Source organism: Ptychodera flava, chromosome 21 (assembly GCF_041260155.1).
Source record: "Ptychodera flava strain L36383 chromosome 21, AS_Pfla_20210202, whole genome shotgun sequence".
Classification (NCBI taxonomy): domain Eukaryota; kingdom Metazoa; phylum Hemichordata; class Enteropneusta; family Ptychoderidae; genus Ptychodera; species Ptychodera flava.
Window position 1 is genome coordinate 25,096,663 of NC_091948.1, and position 18,109 is coordinate 25,114,771.

An 18,109-nucleotide genomic window follows, 5' to 3' on the forward strand; every position below is an offset into this window, starting at 1 on the left:
ATAATGAATGATGAATTCACAACAGTTCAATTTTTCAGATCCTGTGAAAAACTTAAGTAATCAATGTGTGCAATGGTGCAGTCTAGAGCAGTCTGAGAGGTGTTTTTCAATATGTTTTTAGCTCACATTTGGTATACCAATGTGAGGTAATCGTATAAGCTGAATTGTATAAGCTGAATCAGTTCTTTTGCATCCATTTGCATGTCTGTATGTACATGTATGTATGTATGTATGTATGTATGTACGTATGTATGTATGTATGTATGTATGTCCGTCCACATCAAAAACAGCTAAACAGCAGAACCTACTGTCTTTAGTATTTGGTGTACAGGTGCACCTAGCGGTGGAGATGTGAATTTGTTCAAATGAACTTGTCAGCGTTTGTTTAAAAGAACACCCCAAGGGGGGGGGGGGTTGTCCCCCTCTCGCCTCACAAATTTTGAGAAATTGATGTGTGCAATGGTGCAAGTTAAATTGAATAATGCCCCTTCTTCCTCTCCTCTCCACATTTTCGGCAACCCCCCTTGGAGATTTCAATTTTCTGAGTAACCCCCTTCACATTCCTCCAACTCCCCAGGCCATAAATAATGACGTCTGCCTAAATGCGTTGGTGAGTGAACACTGTTGAAGTATGATCATTCACAAAATGCAAACTTTGCCTGTGACTAATGTGACGTACACATGAAAAAAAGACACATACAAAAAAGCATCAAGGCTCGATGAACTATGCATGTACTGTACATGTATGCATGGCGTGTGAATTTCTCGTCAAAGTTAGTTTCCACATTTTCCATAAAATTCCTTTGGTGCTTTTAAACAAACGCTCAAAGTTGGTTTCAAAGTGTTGCCATCAAAATAAACATTTATTGAATTTTAATACCACAAGATGGATGAAAAAGATAAGCATAACTACTTTGGTCCCTCTCAATCAAGGTGTTCACTGTAGTAATTAATCATGTTTGTTTTTATTCCCCACGGACACCGTCCGGGGGGACTTATAGGTTTTGTCATGTCCGTCCGTCCGTCCGTCCGTTCACGCAGATATCTCAGAGATGCAAGGAGTGATTTCATTCAAACTTGGTACAAGGATTACTTCATATGTCATACAGATGCACGTCAATTTGTTTTGTGATACAATCCAATATGGCCGCCAGGCGGCCATTTTATTACAATTTTTTCATGTACAGAGCCATAAGTCAGACATGTTTCAACCGATTTTATTCAAAGTTGGTACAAGGACATTGACTAATGTCATAGATATGCACGTCGATTTGTTTTGTGATACGATCCAATATGGCCGCCAGGCGGCCATTTTATTACAATTTTTTCATGTATAGAGCCATAACTCAGGCATATCTCAACCGATTTTATTGAAAGTTGGTACAAGGACATTAACCTATGTCATACATATGTAGGTCAATTTGTTTTATGATATGATCCAATATGGCTGCATGGCAGCCATTTCGTTCCAATTTTTTCATGTCCCTAGCCAAAACTTGGGCACGTCTCAACTGATTTTATTCACCGATTTTATTCAAACTTAGTACAAGGACATTGACCTATGTCATATATATGCACATTGATTTTTTTTGTGATACTATCCAATATGGCCGCCTTGTGGCCATTTTTTTCCCGATTTTTTCATGTCCGGAACCATAACTCAGACATGTATCAAGCGAATTTATTCAAAGTTGGTACAAGGACATTGACTTATTTATACATATGTATGTTGATTGGTTTGCTGAGATGGTCCAATATGGCCACATGTTATGGTTGTTTCATGTCGAGAGCCATAACTCTGGCAAGTCTCAACTGATCTTATCCAAAGTTGGTACATGGACATTGACTTATGTCATACATATACATGTTGATTTTTTAAACAGTAAGATCAAATATCGCTGCATGGCGGTGATTTGTTACAATTTTCAAATGTACCGAGCCATAACTCAGACATATTTCCACCAGTATCATTCAAAGTTGGTACAAGGACATTGATCTATTTCATACATATGCTCGTCAATTTGTTTCACGTCATGTAGCAGTAACATGTCAATTATTGAAGTTTCGTACTAGGCTGATCTGTCAAGAAATACTGCATCAAATTCATGAAACTTTGTACAGATGTTAAGCTCAAATTGCTTTAACATTGAAAAAGACATTTATCAGTGTCATTTTAATTAATTTGTAATTGCATAAGTAATGAACTTTCCTAAATAGAGTGATATAGCCACAAATTAATACAACGTCAAATTTGATGAAACTTGATACAGATGTTGATCTCATAGTGTTTTAAATACTGCATCAAACTTTATGAAATATGGTACCAGTGATAATCTGTTAAGGTGAAGTACTACGAATTACGTCAAAATTAGGTTGTGGTGTCATTTTCTTGAAACTTTGCACAAATATTCTTGGAAGTTGTGCAAGTGCAAAAATGAAATAAAAAATGGGGGTCACCACGCCCATTTCCATGGAAACGGACCTAAAAATGGCGTTGTTAGAAATAAATAAAAATGATATAATTCACTTAAACTAAAGAAAGCAATTATAAAACGTTTAACAAATGAGTTAATTTTAATAAATACCAAGACTTAAGATCCATATCTATCGAATGCATAGTTTTCATGATGTTTGTAAAGAAATTTTAACATAAGTATCGATTACAAAATGACGATATCGAAATTATATCACTACATAATTTTCGAACTTTCTTCCTGTCGCTTTGAATGGTGTCATTTTGACCAAACTTGGCGAATAAAATTCTGACATAATACCATTTAGTTTACACTTTTAATAAAAGGGTGTCACCACGCTACTTTTTACAATATCTCCAGGTGAATGGGTAATATGCGCCATGTAAATGGGAGAGAAATGTTAATTTTGCGCTCATATTGAATAAAAACCATCTTCCTAGGGGGTCAAAATATGACAAGGTTGAAGGTCACATGTATTGCTGAGAGACTGGGTCAAAAAATTAGGTAAAAGCGCAATTTCAACAATGACAGGTGATGTTAAATACATGCGCTACAAAATAACCCATTTGCGGCAGGCTGGAGTAAATCTGCGCAGAAATGTTCTAAAGCGAGTGCGCGTCCGAATTCGTCGCCCTTTACCTTAAGTGTTAGGATTGTATGCAAAAATGTTTTGCAACATCATGTTGATTAATTCCCAGTTGACTCATTTTATGAACTTTAGGATGGTGGCCTACATTGGTTTTATGTTTTCATCACCATGGAACTCATTCTTGGCGATTGAGAGCCATCTGTATCAAAGTATTTTTATCACAGACCTAATTAATGAAGAGGACTCTATCCTCTCTGTGGACATGTAATCAAAGTACCCATTAACAAGTGGGGACTGTGTCATCAACGATGACTTGTTCTTTCAGATTTATGCTCTGATCATCACACCAGCTGATTGAGTATTACCTTAGTTGGACAAACTGTCAGTGTCTGATTGACTTGATGTAACAAGGGAATAATGGGGAAACTGAAAACTTATGTGATTACTTTCAATGGAGACAGACAAGTGTATAATCCTGGAGAAGTTGTCTCAGGCCTTGTGATTGTAGACCTAGCAGAACCATTGCAATGCCGAGGTAAGTGTATCAATGAGATGTTTTTCAATACAAATAGGTGCATAAGCTGTTGATTTTTATCACAGTATTAAACACAGTTGCGTGATTTGTAGTATTGAATGAAGGCGGTACCAATCAATGTCAGGATAGCACATTTCAGATACATATGTGCTATTGCTGTCATACAGTTCGGTACAATTAGCAACCCAACCATGGTGAATTCAAATTATCAATAAAAACACTGAATGTTTCCAGCCTAAAAATGGTAGTTTTCACCCCAGAGGCCATATATCTGCAACCAAATACCCGCTTTTGATCGCCGTTTATAACCTCATTATATACATGTAAGACATAAAGTTAAACAAAAGTGGATAATGTTGTTATTTTTGACACATTCTGAAATGATTTTGGCAGTAGAACAAGAAACTGTATTTTACAAACAGAACAAAAATGAAGCTACATAGATGTCTACATTTTGCTTTGAAAGTAATAATTCTGTTGTGCTGCAGGTGTACGTGTTAAATTCCAAGGAAAAGCGTACACACATTGGACGGAATCAGAAGGGAGCGGAGACAACAGAAGGACAATCTCATACTCAGCAACAAAGTATTATTTCAATGACGAGGTAACAGTATGGGGAAAACGTAAGTACTTTCTAATTAACAGAAATATAAATCTTTCGTGCCCGTTACTCCCGGCGTTAGGTTAGATCTCTACCAAAATGTATGAATGTCATTTGTTTCACTATTCATTCAATCATCCCTGCCGCTGTAATTATTCTCGTAATTATCATTATTATATATCTACCATTGAGAACAATAGAATTTTGCGTGCAGTAAAAAGCCATATGGAATGCCTGTTCTGTAGCATGTATGGTTTCCAGGTGCCATGCGGCTGCATCTGCACATTCACTGTTGAACAGTCTCAAGGGGCCCATCGGAAGAGTGACAGATCGTGTCTCATCCAGACCAGATGAATGTCCAAGATAGCTTTCAAACTTTGGCTATAAATCAGAAAAAAAATTGTTGACATTGCATGAAAACAGTCAATTCTCAGCCCGTTTGATGCCCCAGTCACGAATGCAAGATATTGGCACTGCTAAATGCTATGCCACGGCATTGTCTTCGGTCATCCATTGCGTATTTTTGTAATAACCACATATTATCTCATCATCGAGATCTTTTGTGCAGCAATCTCACATATATCTCTGTGAGGCTAGCGAGATACATTTGCATTACGTGCATACTAAGCAATACCGTGCACCTACATCAACTTAAATCAGGTGACAGCAGCAAGGGATCACCTCCTGGTACTATTGATACATGCCTTCAGACAGACAATTTTAAATCTTTTCTCAAATGTTCCCCTATGAAATATCAAGACAAAACATCTAGGAGTGCCTGTGCAAAGTTTGGAATATAGTTGAAAAGCAAATCATCTGAAATTTCTCAATGTTTGGAATTCAAAATGGCTGCTTTACCGTGCATTAAATTTATGGGGTATGATAAAGTTTGATCGTCAAAAAAATAACATGGTGAAAAACTTCATTTACTCAACAAGTTTCAAAATGAGTCCAAATGAGCAGAAGGCCAGAAAAGTATTGAAAAAATTTGAGTGTCTAAGAACAATCCCCTCAACACATTCTACCTGAATGCATGCACATGAAACTACATGTACATATTCTCAAGATTATATGTAGTTAGTGTAGAGTTCTTATATGGACAGCATGTACCAAAAATATATTAGCAACATATGTGTTTGCTAGGGGCCTGAAGAAATACTGGGTTACGCTTTTTGTGATAGCCAAGATTGTAGTTGAAATAACAGTGAAAACAGGTCTTTTTAGAGTCATATCACGTAGTGCAACATACGTACTATTTTTACTTTTTGACGTATGGTATGTCAGATGTTTACAGGTGTCTCAGACAGCTGTGTACCACTGTTGAATGGTCAGACTGTTGGTATGTGAAGGGATTAATCATTGTCACAATACAAATATTCCATTGTACTTTTTACATTGCCAGCTCGTATGTCAAGAATGTTTGGTTGCGCCACAGACCCTCAAGAGAAACTGGAGTGTCTATGGTCGCACACAGCTAGTCCCTCCATTTGAACATGACACAAGATCTAATGTGACACACAAGTCAGTTATTAGCGTCGTAAATTATTCAAAGAAAGGGGTCTGTGTCATTGACAATGACTTTATAGTCAGTGCTTAAAATTACCATTGGACGTGTGCTTATGCAATGAGATCGATGCATTGGTGTAATTGACAAACTGATACAATTTTCAGTATCAGTTGTAGAATGACTACACTGAATACAGAACATCTTTTAAGATATCAAAATTGAACTAAGATTACAAGATGTTTTGAATTTGTAACTATTTTTCAAGTTTCTTGGCAGAAAATATAGTAACAATATTTGACCTTGCCAACAGAGGATTGAATATTTTGTATAAAATATGAACATTTCTAATTCGAAGATACATAAAAGAAGTATAAGTCTGAATAATTTAATGTCAGTAATGCATCTTGTCATGTGACATTTATTCTTTCTCAGAGGTAGGAGACCGGAGTGGAGAGAATCCAACACTACCGGCGGGGACACATCAATTTCCCTACCAACTACAGCTTCCCATGTCTGGACTGGCCAACTCATTCGAAGGAACGGTTGGATATGTCCGATATACCATCAAATCAAACATTGATCGTCCGTGGAAATTTGATCACACCACCAAAGCAGCCTTCACGGTTACAGGGATTCAAGTGGATTTGAACAGAATTCCTAATGCTATGGTAAGCATACTAAATGCTCTACTGTGTCGCCAATCACTCATAGTTTTTCACAGACATTTGTATCTCTGTGTCTTTGCCTTATACAGCTTAGTCTTACAGAAAAATTATAAAGTTATCTTTGTATTAATCTTATCATAATTACATTCTTGACTAGGAAATGAAATAGGTCAAGTAGTGACCTTTTTAGCTCCGCTGTCAGCGACGCGGAGCTTATCAAATAGGTTGATTTTCCGTCGTCGTCCGTCGTCGTCCGTCGTCCGTCGTCCGTCGTCGTCGTCGTCGTCGTCGTCCGTCAACAATTGCCTTCTCCTCTGAAACCGCAAGTCCAATTGCTTTGAAATTTTATATGCGGTTCACTTGGGGTGACCTCACTTAAGTTTGTTCAAATCGTGGTGAAATTTGTATTTTTGGGGCATTTTTTGGTGTTTTTGGTAAAAAAATCTTCTTCTCTGAAACCGCTTGTCCGATTGCTTTGAAATTTAATATGCAGTTTACTTATGGTGACTTCAGTCAGATTTCTTCAAATCGTGGTGAAATTTGCATATTTGTATTTTTAAGGCAATTTTTGTCATTTTTGGTAAAAAATCTTTAAAAATCTTCTTCTTCAAAACTACCGGTCAGATAGCTTTGAAATTTGGTACATATGTCCCTAGGGATGATCTATTTAAGATTTGTTCAAATTGTGAAGAAATATGCAAATTTGCATTTTTAAGGCAATTTTTGCCATTTTTGGTCAAAAAATGTATTTCTCAAAAAGTACTGGTCTGATAGTTTTGAAATTTGGTATACAGGTTTCTATAGATGCACTTAGTAATATATATTGAATTTCTGATGAAATCTGTAATTTTGTATTTTTGGGCAATTTTTGCCATTTTTGGTCAAAAAATGTGTATTGCCAAAACTACTCATCTGATAGCTTTGAAATTTGGTATAGAGGTTCCTACACATGAACTAAATGATATGTATTGAAATTATGATGAAATCTGCAATTTTGTATTTTTGGGGCAATTTTTGCCATTTTTGGTCAAAAAATGTGTATTTCCAAAAGTACTCATCTGATAGCTTTGCAATTTAGTATACAGGTTCCTACAGATCACCTTAATGATATTTGTAGAAATTATGATGAAATCTGCGATTTTGTAATTTTGGGGCAATTTTTGCTATTTTTGGTCCAAAAACGTGTTTCTCAAAAAGTACTGGTCTGATAGCTTTGAAATTTGGTATACAGGTTCCTACAGATGAGCTAAGTAATATATATTTAATTTCTCCTGAAATCTGTAATTTTGTATTTTTGGGGCAATTTTTGCAATTTTAGGTCAAAAAATGTGTATTTCAACAACTGCTCATCTGATAGCTTTGAAATTTGGTATACAGGTTTCCATAGATGAACTACATGATATTTATTGAAATAATGATGAAATCTGCAATTTTGAATTTTGTGGCAATTTTTCCCATTTTTGGTCAAATATGTGTTTCTCAAAAAGTACTGGTCTAACAGCTTTGAAATTTGGTATACAGGTTTCTATAGATGAACTCAATTTGATCTTTTGAAATTATGATGAAATCTGCAATTTTATTTTGGGGGGGCAATTGTTGCCATTTTTGGTCAGAAAATTTTATTCTCAAAACACTACTCATCAGATAGCTTTGGTTGACATGTTCCTAGGGATGATCCGATGTGATATATTCAAAGTATGATGAAATCTTCAATTGTGTATTTTTGCAGCTTATTTTAGCCACTTTTTTCTGGCCACTGCATTGAGCTATCAAAGATTTCCTCCTTCTTCATCAACATGTGTCAAAAATAGTTATTCTCTACATAAACACAGCGGAGCTATATCGGCCGCTAGGTCGCTTGTTCATGTAATGTAACAACAGTTTTGACTTCTCACTGCCTGCAGTGTTTCAACCCAGAGGCATTAATGGATAGAAACAAAAGAAACTCATTAAATAACAATCACTTTTATTGTCATGTAAATATCTAGGAGAACACATTATCAGTATTCTTTTAATGAATATATATTGTATGTAAATATAAGGTTTAAACTGAATATACAATAACATCAGCGAATATATTGACTCCTAAATGTGCTATAATTTTATTGATATTTCAATGCATGCATCTGTCTGGCCTTGTCAGTATTTGAAGAGCAAATATCTATCTACATGAGTGCTTCTCAAATTTCATTCCATTGATGAACATTTTGCCAGTACTTTCCCCAGGCATGGAAAAACAAAACAGATATCGAATTAATTAAGTACACACCCTGAAACGCAACGTTAAGATATTTTACTGAAACTTTCCTCACTGAAATGTTAAACCTCTTTCTATCAAAATCAAGACTAAAATCAGAAATCACTGTGCAAATTTGGGTACTTCAGAAACATAATCTTAAATTTACTGGTATTTCCAAATAGCCCTATGTTGACTCCATAATAATGATTAAAATTTTGGATTTATACAAAAACAAGGCATTGAAAACTTTATTTACTACACAAGCTTCAAATGAGTCTACACCAAAGAAATATTGTAAAAATTTGAGAGTCCAAATATTTATCATCTAGGTGCATCCTGCCTAAAGGATACAATTGACTGGGTAGATTTTTCTTTAATCAGCTAGCACAGCAAGATGAAGATGAGAAGACAGTCTGCTGTCTGTGTTGTGCCAGTGGTCCCATCACCATGACCGCGTCAGTAGACAGAAGTGGTTACACCCCAGGTGAAAAGATTAAAGTGAATGTTGATGTCAACAATGTCAGCTCTCGAGACATCTTGGAAATGGAAGTGTCGCTCGTGCAGGTAGAGTGATGACTTTTGCCCCCCCCCCCTCCCCCCCCCCCCCCCCCCCCCCCCCCCCCGCCTTTTTGGTCAAATGTCATTTGTAATTTCATGTTCTTCAAAGGGGATACAAGAACATAGAGACATACTGTCTTAGCATACCTATTGAACATCTGTATTGTGATCAAATATAGATCCCAATCATCTATTTTTAGGCAGTGTATGCTCCAGCGACGTATGGTCTTGCATGCCAATGCTCTTTGTGTGTTTTGTAGGACATCATCAGTGTCCATCTGGTGTCTGTATCTAAATTTGAACCAATGTGTAAATATAAGTGAAGAGTGCAAGGCTGAATGTAAAATTATTGGTGCATTTGCATGTTTTTGGGAGCTAGGACCTGTGGATGATATTAACATACATGTACATGTATATCATGTTAAATTTATGCGTAAACTTTTCAGCATTAGACTTGTTGTATAATTACTGCATTGTAGAATTATCATGTAAGTAGGATACAGCGTGTGTAACACAGAAAACTCAGTTTATACATGTGTATCTCCTGCACATGTATGTCTTGAAGTAGAGGCTTTCTGGATTGGCCACTGCCTTACATCTCCCCATTTTCCCTCACCAGAAAGTCGTATATACAGCATATCGCCATGGTTCAGGGAGAGCTCACCATCGTCATAGCAAAAACAAAGTGTCGATATTAAATGGTCCCGGCTGTCAACCCAATGGTACAATCAATTGGAGAGATCAGTATCTACCTATTCCACCAATACCTGCCTCCGGCTTGGAAGGCTGTGAATTTATCGACATTTATTATGTTGTACATGTAAGTTTCTTTCCAGTCAGGGAGCCTTACCGGGCACCAGTACATAAGTGGTACTAACAATACAATGCAGTCAGTGACACTATTATGGACTATTGTGCTTTGTCTATGGCAGGTATGACATCATCAATTTGTTGCAATACCACTACTGTAATGTTGCCCATTACTGTTTTCACTATATGAAAGTGTCCATGCTGATCTCTATCACCAAACTTTAAAAAAATCAATCACTAGACTATCAGATATTTTAACCCTTTGAGCGCCGAAGACAATTTTTGTCACCTATATCAAAATATATAGCAGTCAATTTTTTTCTAATTTTTGCTAAAATTTTGATAAAAATCTGAAGCCAATAAAATGTGGTGTTCATTTGGTCCAAAATTGTCAAAAAATTACAGAAAAATTTACAAAATTGGTAAAATGCTGCACACTACAATTTTGGTGGGAAAAATTGCAGCGCTCAAAGGGTTAATTCCAGATAACAGTGCATAGTGCATGAGTGATAAAAAATCAAACAGTCAACATTGGGAGCTGGCATTTTGTATAAAGTGAAAACACAACTTTTTGCATGAAAGTTACCAGACTGGGAGTCTTATCTCCACACAAGAAGTAAGGCACTACATAAGATTATCGGACACGAATCCTTGGATATGCATAAGGGGGTTTGAACATGTAGGGATGATGCTGCTTATCCTTATGCTTTCCTGGTTACTACAATAAATGTGATGTCATGGCCATATGGTCCATGGTAACTAATACGTTGAGGGCGGTGTCAGTTCTCTGCATTCCTATACACACATATGGGTCGTGCTATCTACGTCAAAAGGCTGTGCTATTTGATGCAAATACACACTGATTTCACACTGTACATGCAAATTACGTGGTTTGCACATTAAACTTTTCAAACTTTGAAATTCACACACATTACTTAGTGTCAATATGGTTAACATGCATATATGTAAGGCTCATGGGGTGCTTTACTGTTTGTGTCAGGTAAGGTACATGTAGTTCTGCCTTATCTCTCAAAATGTAAGACACGGTATATAGCAAGATATATTTTAGACCTAATGCCAACACCATTTTGTATTTGTGAACCCTTTCTCCACATTTCCCTGTGTAGAGATCCAACTTTACAATAGAAAATTACACGTACAATGGGATTTGGCTAAACTATGGCAAAACAGAGTATCAAATTTATAATTTCTTTATAATTTTGGTGAGGGAAGAATGTACTGATGCATAAATTTTCATGTCTTATGTCTTTGCATACAGTTTGGAAAGTGAGGAAGCAAAAAATAGAATGATTGTTTTGGGCATTTAAATATTTTGCTCAGCTGTCTTTCCAATGTTGTTGAAAGTTTGTTTGCTTTGATTTGCAGTGTGAAGCCGATGTAAGTGGCACTCCGTTTGATCTAGATGTCTCCATACCGGTGACCATTGGTAACATACCTTTACAACAGTTATATGGCTTTGACTTCAGCAATGTAGCGTATCCACCGATCCCTGGAGGGCCTGCACCGTCAGCTCCACCGCCTCCTCTATCAGATTATCCTCCCGCTGAAGCTGCTTTGCGTGAGTACATGTATTTACAGATTCTGTTATGGATTTCAATCAGTGTGCGAAATTAACGTCGGTCCGACGGTCCGAGACCGACAGATTTCTCGTCGGGCCGAAAGTTTTTAGCACCATGTCGGTCCTTATGACCGACTGGAATTTGGAATAGATGATGAAAATTTCCCCGTCAAGACCTGTAAGAGATCCAGATAATGACTAACTTGAATCATATTGATTCAGAATTGAATGTCATGCACCTATCAATGTTTTCCACCGTGGGAGTGCGGGGCAACAGGGATATTGATCGCACTTCGTGTCCTGATAGACGCGTTCAATACATAAACGGTTCATAGAAGAGTTTAAGACAAAACCTACTACGAGTACAGTGCTGTTGCCTAAACATATTTAGTTTTGAACATGGGGGTATTTTTTTACCTCCATGGTTTTGAACTACGCCCAATACAAGGATAAGATGTTACACAACAGCCCAATAGTGCTACCTGCAGTCGACAGTCAAGTTCACGTTTCGCTACGTTTGTTTCTGGACCGCTAGAACATATTGCTTGCTCGTTGGTCTTCAACCAAGGTTCACAAAACCGACTGTTAGCACGATATATATCGTCGTGATAACAAGTGTAAATTTTATAAAACATAGCGTCCTTATCATAACAGTTTTGTGAAGTTGCACGATCCGTCGTGTTTACTCTCACTCTCATAGGCCGGGCCGATAGTAGGGCTTCAAATTGTTTCAATGTATACCGTTTTACGACAGGCATGCAAAACTCAACGTCATCCTGGGCTGTACGCCTAAATATCGCAAAAAATTACGTCTTTTAAGATTTTACGGTATCATTAACTGATCGTGTCGCGATCGTTTTCAGCAGTATACAGTGTCTGTCAAACTTTTCAGAATCATTTTAAAAGGCGATGAGACCCAGCAATCGCTCAGTCAAAACTTTTCAATCAGAAAATATGCATTCATTTCCGCGAGTGGCGACGTGTGCCATTCATGTTGTCTGCAATTTCTATAATCGAGAAAAAAGTTACGATACTTGTCCTTTAAATTAAAAGTATAACTTCACCTGTTTCTTCATGAATGCAACAGAGGCCACATTTAAGCACATTTATTTTTTGAAAAATTTTGAAAGTAAGCCATACGTCATATCAAAATTCATACAAAGTATTTTCTTCCTTCTGCTTTACATTACAATTAAAAAAGACGTAGTGATCAATGTTTGCATAAAAAAATATTCACACACTCCCCTTACTCATGACCGTTTTCAGGGTACTAAGGTATTCACTCACTTCTCTACCACTCACGTTGGCTAATTTCAGAAGTGATTTTTCAGCTCGCCAACCATTTTCAAATCACAATATCACATGCCCTGGTGTAGTGTACAATTTTACACAGCCATATAGAGAACACCACCTGCCATAGACTGTCATGAGAGACAAACTGTCTCGCTTTCATCACCCACACGTAGTCAGTGCATGGGCCTGTATTCGCCGGCCCCTGGGTGTTTGACATCATTTTATGGTCCGAAAGTGGGGGATTTGACATGGCTAGAAAAAAAGTCAAATTCTCCTGTTAGTCCCATAGCCCCCCCCCCGTGGTGGAAAACATTGATAAATGTGTGCGCATGACAGTGAGGAAGATGAGGGCTGTGATCTTTTTCAGATTCCAGATCATGTAGCTGAATGATGCATTCACTTACACTATTCTGCAATCTATGTGAACAATAGTCCTTTTGTATTGAAAAAAGGACAAGAAAAAATAAATATTACAACATCCAAAAGCATAGTATTAGTCGAGAGAGTGTTGACTTTAATGGTCGTTAAAAACTGCATTTATTGAGGACCGGCAGTTTTCTGTAAGGACCTGAAGCTTTGGCTTGGTGCAGGTCCTTATGACCTGAAGCTATTTTCTCTTAATTTCGCACACTGATTTCAATAGTGGCAAAGTTCATGGAAAACTGTGACCGATCATCAAAGTCCTGACAGGAATTCATTTGTCAACAATAACGGTGGTCTCTTAAAGGCTATGGTTATAAGTAGAATACTGGGCAATGAATTCACGATTGAAAGAGCAGACTAGGAAAATGTAGTCGATTCAAAGAACAATGTTACTGAAAAAATTACACCAAAGGCCAGAGGAAATTTAACAATGACTTCGTAAGAGATGACATATCAGTGGTTATACACTAGTATACATCAGACACTTTTTTATTTTGAGTTTGTATAGTGTATTTACATCACTGTAAATTGTAAATTTGTAAATCACCTTGATTTAGTAATGTGTGTTCAGGACTTTGTTTTGCGATACGTTTGTCGACAAGACAGGCTTATATTTTACACCGTGTGCAAGGTCACAGTTTGATCAACCAGGAGAGAGGTAATACTGTAGCTCAGAGATGTGCTTGAAGTCATGAAAAGTGAATGAGATCCATACACCTCTGAAAGTACGTGCCACCGAATCTGAGCTTGTATTTGCGCGACATGCTGCGACGTAGAAAATTAACATACATGTACCATTACTTGACCAGTATGCATGGTTCTCCGTTACAGCTCCACCACCGTCTTATGAAGCCATATATTCAGGACAAACTTCCATCAAGGATGATGATGACAATGACTATACCCGTGGCCAACTAGACTTTGCGCCACGCTACTCGTATTACAACTGGGATGCCCACAAGACTTGAGTCAGTCAGTCAGTCAGTCAGAACGCCATTGTAATAATTGTTCATTATAATGGTCCATGGTGTCAAATCAATTTAACATGAAATATATTCAGCTTCTTGTAAGTATAGCTTTTGTGGAGTCATCAGTGTGATGTGTAATTACAGGCATTTAACAGTGGTTGTTTAAAGTTATAACAACTGATTAATTGATATATATTTTATTGTATTATTCAATTCAAAAGTGACTTTTTATACAAAGTGTGCCTAACTTTAGCTTAACAACTGCTTCTTGTTTGCAAGTTGTATCAAAATGTATTTCCTAGACAATGAGCAGTCCTACACAACTGCCAAGATGCTATACTTTACATGTATATGCATGTTTTAAAGGCATGTATCTACGATGATGGTATTTCAGAGTTCATTCACCTGCCATGATCTAAGAAAGGAAAAATGTATGGATACACCATGGGCCCAACTATCTATAGAGTTTGTACTTTCAAGAACTGTAAATGGAGAAAAACTGCTTTTCAAATATTGTCCCCAAGATTTGGACGTGTATTACACCTGGAAGCAATGCCCTCAGAACCTGCCTAGGGAGTTTTAAAGTGTCTTGCAATCCCAAAGCATGTTCAGTTAAATCTGCCCATTCCCTTTTAATAATGGAAAGCACAAAGTCAATGCAAACATATCCTTTCTCACGAAATTATCACATGTCCAGCTTTTAAAGATCCATTCTATTCTGCATAGTAACTTGTGTTGTATTTTCCTGCCTTGTTGACCTTTAATGGCATAAATGCTCTTTTGTATGTGCCGAAAGCAAACTTGAGGATTTTCTTGCAAACAACATGGACTTCCTGCCATATACCCTTCTTCAAAATGAAAAGATGCTTTCATTAACAAAATATGCTTATTGAGTGTTTTCTAATGGAAATTTTTCATGCAACTAAATGCAAAATGCTATTAGTATGTAGACGATTCTTGTGGAATTTACCCAGTTCAGAAGATATCTGTGGTGTTGAGTTCCCAAAAATCTCTTCTTGAAATCTCCAATTTCTATCAGGGTTTGATATTTTGAGGAGGTACATTCAGTGGTTGTTGTAAAATATATTTGTTTTGCCTTTAAAAAGCTAAAGCTGGACTCCTCCTCATTTAAGATGTAACTTTGTGATGTAATGGTTGAAGGGCAGTTTTCATATGTCAATAACTGATGTTTACAACCTGTCATGTGAAACATTCCAACAAGTTTTAAGCCTAATTTTTGTAGCTCAGTAGTGAACACAGTGCACTTTTCGGGACATCAACATTTGGTGAACCGCCAGCAGATACTGTTGTGATGATAAGAAAGCTTCATAACCATTCAGAACAAACAATGCAATTTTTATTTTATTGTAGGTTATAGATTATTGATATTGAGCATGTGTTCAACCTTTCTAAGTATTTTTTGGAAGTCTGAACACTCAAAAACTATATTCTGTTGTGTTTTTATTTCATGTGCCCACTTCAAAGACTCACCTATTCTTTCATGAATTGAAAATTACATCCACCTTATAGTTCAACACAGAATTTCATTATCACCAGAAATGGCAGTACGCACCAAGAAAATACTAATTTTGGACTTTTGCTCATGTTTTACCCAAGGACATTGAAAACTATTCTCTTCCAAACTCAAGAATAATAAGTAGAGGTCACAGTGCAGCATTTTGGATCACAGAAGCAAATTACCCAACATTTTATGTACTGGAATGAAAAATGGCTTTTACTTTCTGTGTTAGCCCTACACTAAGGTTAATTTTCAATTTTCACAAACACCTCATGAATACTTAATGTACTATGTATCCAAATTTAATCATTAGTCCACACAAGCTGTACATTGGCAAAGGTTTGTATGATTTTTGGGGGTCAGGAAATCTTTCTTTGAAATGCATAACTCATCGGCTTAGCAGGGTAACTCACTTAACACTTTTACTCTCTGTATGTCTTTGTGAAATGGGATAAATTGCCATCTTCTGACATTTACACTTTGTGAATTTCCTGTTTTAGATATGAACTGCTGCTTTTTCTCAGTAACCAACTGAAATAATCTGGTACCTTGTTGTCAAAAAGCCCACTCAACTTGTGCCTACGTACATGTACATATAATACATGTCTACTCAAGTTCTGGCAACTACACTTCTCAATCTTACCCACTAATGCAAAATATACCTTAAAACAATATCTGACATCTTGGAAGAAATTATGACAACTCAGCAGGATGACTTTAGTTTTGATAGCCCAGAACAAAACAATTTTGCAGTCAGCAACACTGTCCACATATCACATGACAAATTCCCAAAATATTGTCAAAAGACTGACACTTACCTAGCTCTTTAAAGGGATAATAACAGTCATCAGAACTGCGCTCAAAGTTCGTATGGGACCCATACGCCCAATGTAAACACTGTATCCAAGGTACGATGGTGATTTATGAAAGTTAAAACATGTCTGTCGTAATCTACATTGTATAATTTAAATGTTGCAGCTATGATGATGAGGTGCATCTAGATATCGTGCATGAAATACATTGTTTGTAAACAAACTCACACAGGTGCAGGTCTGACGTCTGTTTCCCTTTAACATGCTTATGTTATTATTACAGGTTAACTTTGCTCTATGACATGAGGCTGATCAAATTTTAAGCACGTTGTCTTGTATTTCTTACCAAATGTTTCTATGTGTACAGTGTTTAGAGACTTGCTATCCATGTATTTCCTCAATAAATTATAACCTGTTTGAAGCTCCTCAAATGTATTCCGTTGCTTTTTCGTTTCTTTGTACTTACACATACTATCTGTGTAAGCTTATATCATATCCCAATCTATCAATCCCTCCATTGGCACAATATCTCAAAATCAGCTGATTAGATTAAAATGAAAAACTATGGTTCAAGAGGTAACACAGCTGTTAGTTTGCATGATGTGACTTTCATGATTGGACCTCATCAGTATATAAATGTATCCATATCTGAATAACTATTGCAACTGAATTGAATCGAATAATGGTACATTGATATAACATTGCTATGCTTGCAACTGATTGGCCATTGGTAGATTTGGCTTACGTGATCAAGGGTCATTTGCATAATCAGTAATTTTATTACTTGGAGCAATATTTCAAATCCAAACATTTTTTAAAAACTGACAAGGTGTATGACATATGGATCTCCTACAGACTTAATAATACAACCCATTATACAGGTCACAAATTAGGCTATAACTATGCCCCAAAACTTATTAAAGGAAGGATTGCTTCTAATTATCTGAACCTTCAACCTTGCAGCACGCTAACATTTCTAGCATTCCGACACTAGTAGAATACTGGGACAGATAGTGTATATTCAACATATGTATTTTGCATAGATTTGTATATTTGACCATCTATATTTTGCAACAGCATGAACATAAAAATACTACAACCTAAAGTGAAAAAATTACAAGATTTTAAAATGGCTGCTGTATCGAAACTGGTCACCACGGCTAAAACACCCTGCTAAAACAGCTTCATGTAAATTATGGCACACAACCAAAGTTTGTTTGGCAAAGTCTTGCAGTGATTGGAAAGCTACAAAACTGGTGAACTATGAACATGCATTGAAAGCTTACTGTTGTTTTACGACTTATCCGGACACCAAACTTGCTAATTACCCAGCAACTTCGCTGATGATATTGAGACTTTGATCGGTAATTACCAAAGCACTTTGGTAATTCACCTCAAACTTGATACTTGATCTGGCTGCATGAGTGCTCCATGGGGTACACAATGTGTATACAAAGTCACTGATAAGTATCATACTAGTGCCATAAACTAATTTGTGACCAGGGGTTGGCATTCCACTGAACAGCATTCCTCAGTG

The 18,109-nt window shown here is 36.7% G+C and overlaps 1 protein-coding gene across 2 annotated transcripts in view; it reads left to right on the forward strand.

Annotated features, from left to right (window-relative positions):
• Positions 1-17,007, forward strand: part of LOC139121826 (arrestin domain-containing protein 3-like) — a 34,573-nt gene extending 17,566 nt beyond the window's left edge. For both annotated transcript variants that reach the window (XM_070687029.1, XM_070687030.1), the window contains exons 2-8: positions 3,389-3,598; positions 4,087-4,221; positions 6,139-6,374; positions 8,992-9,174; positions 9,788-9,988; positions 11,365-11,557; positions 14,105-17,007. In XM_070687029.1, coding sequence (XP_070543130.1) covers positions 3,481-3,598; positions 4,087-4,221; positions 6,139-6,374; positions 8,992-9,174; positions 9,788-9,988; positions 11,365-11,557; positions 14,105-14,241 — 1,203 coding nt within the window. In that variant the 5' untranslated portion in view covers positions 3,389-3,480 and the 3' untranslated portion in view covers positions 14,242-17,007. The remainder of the gene's footprint in view (positions 1-3,388; positions 3,599-4,086; positions 4,222-6,138; positions 6,375-8,991; positions 9,175-9,787; positions 9,989-11,364; positions 11,558-14,104) is intronic.
• The last annotated feature ends 1,102 nt before the right edge of the window (positions 17,008-18,109 follow it).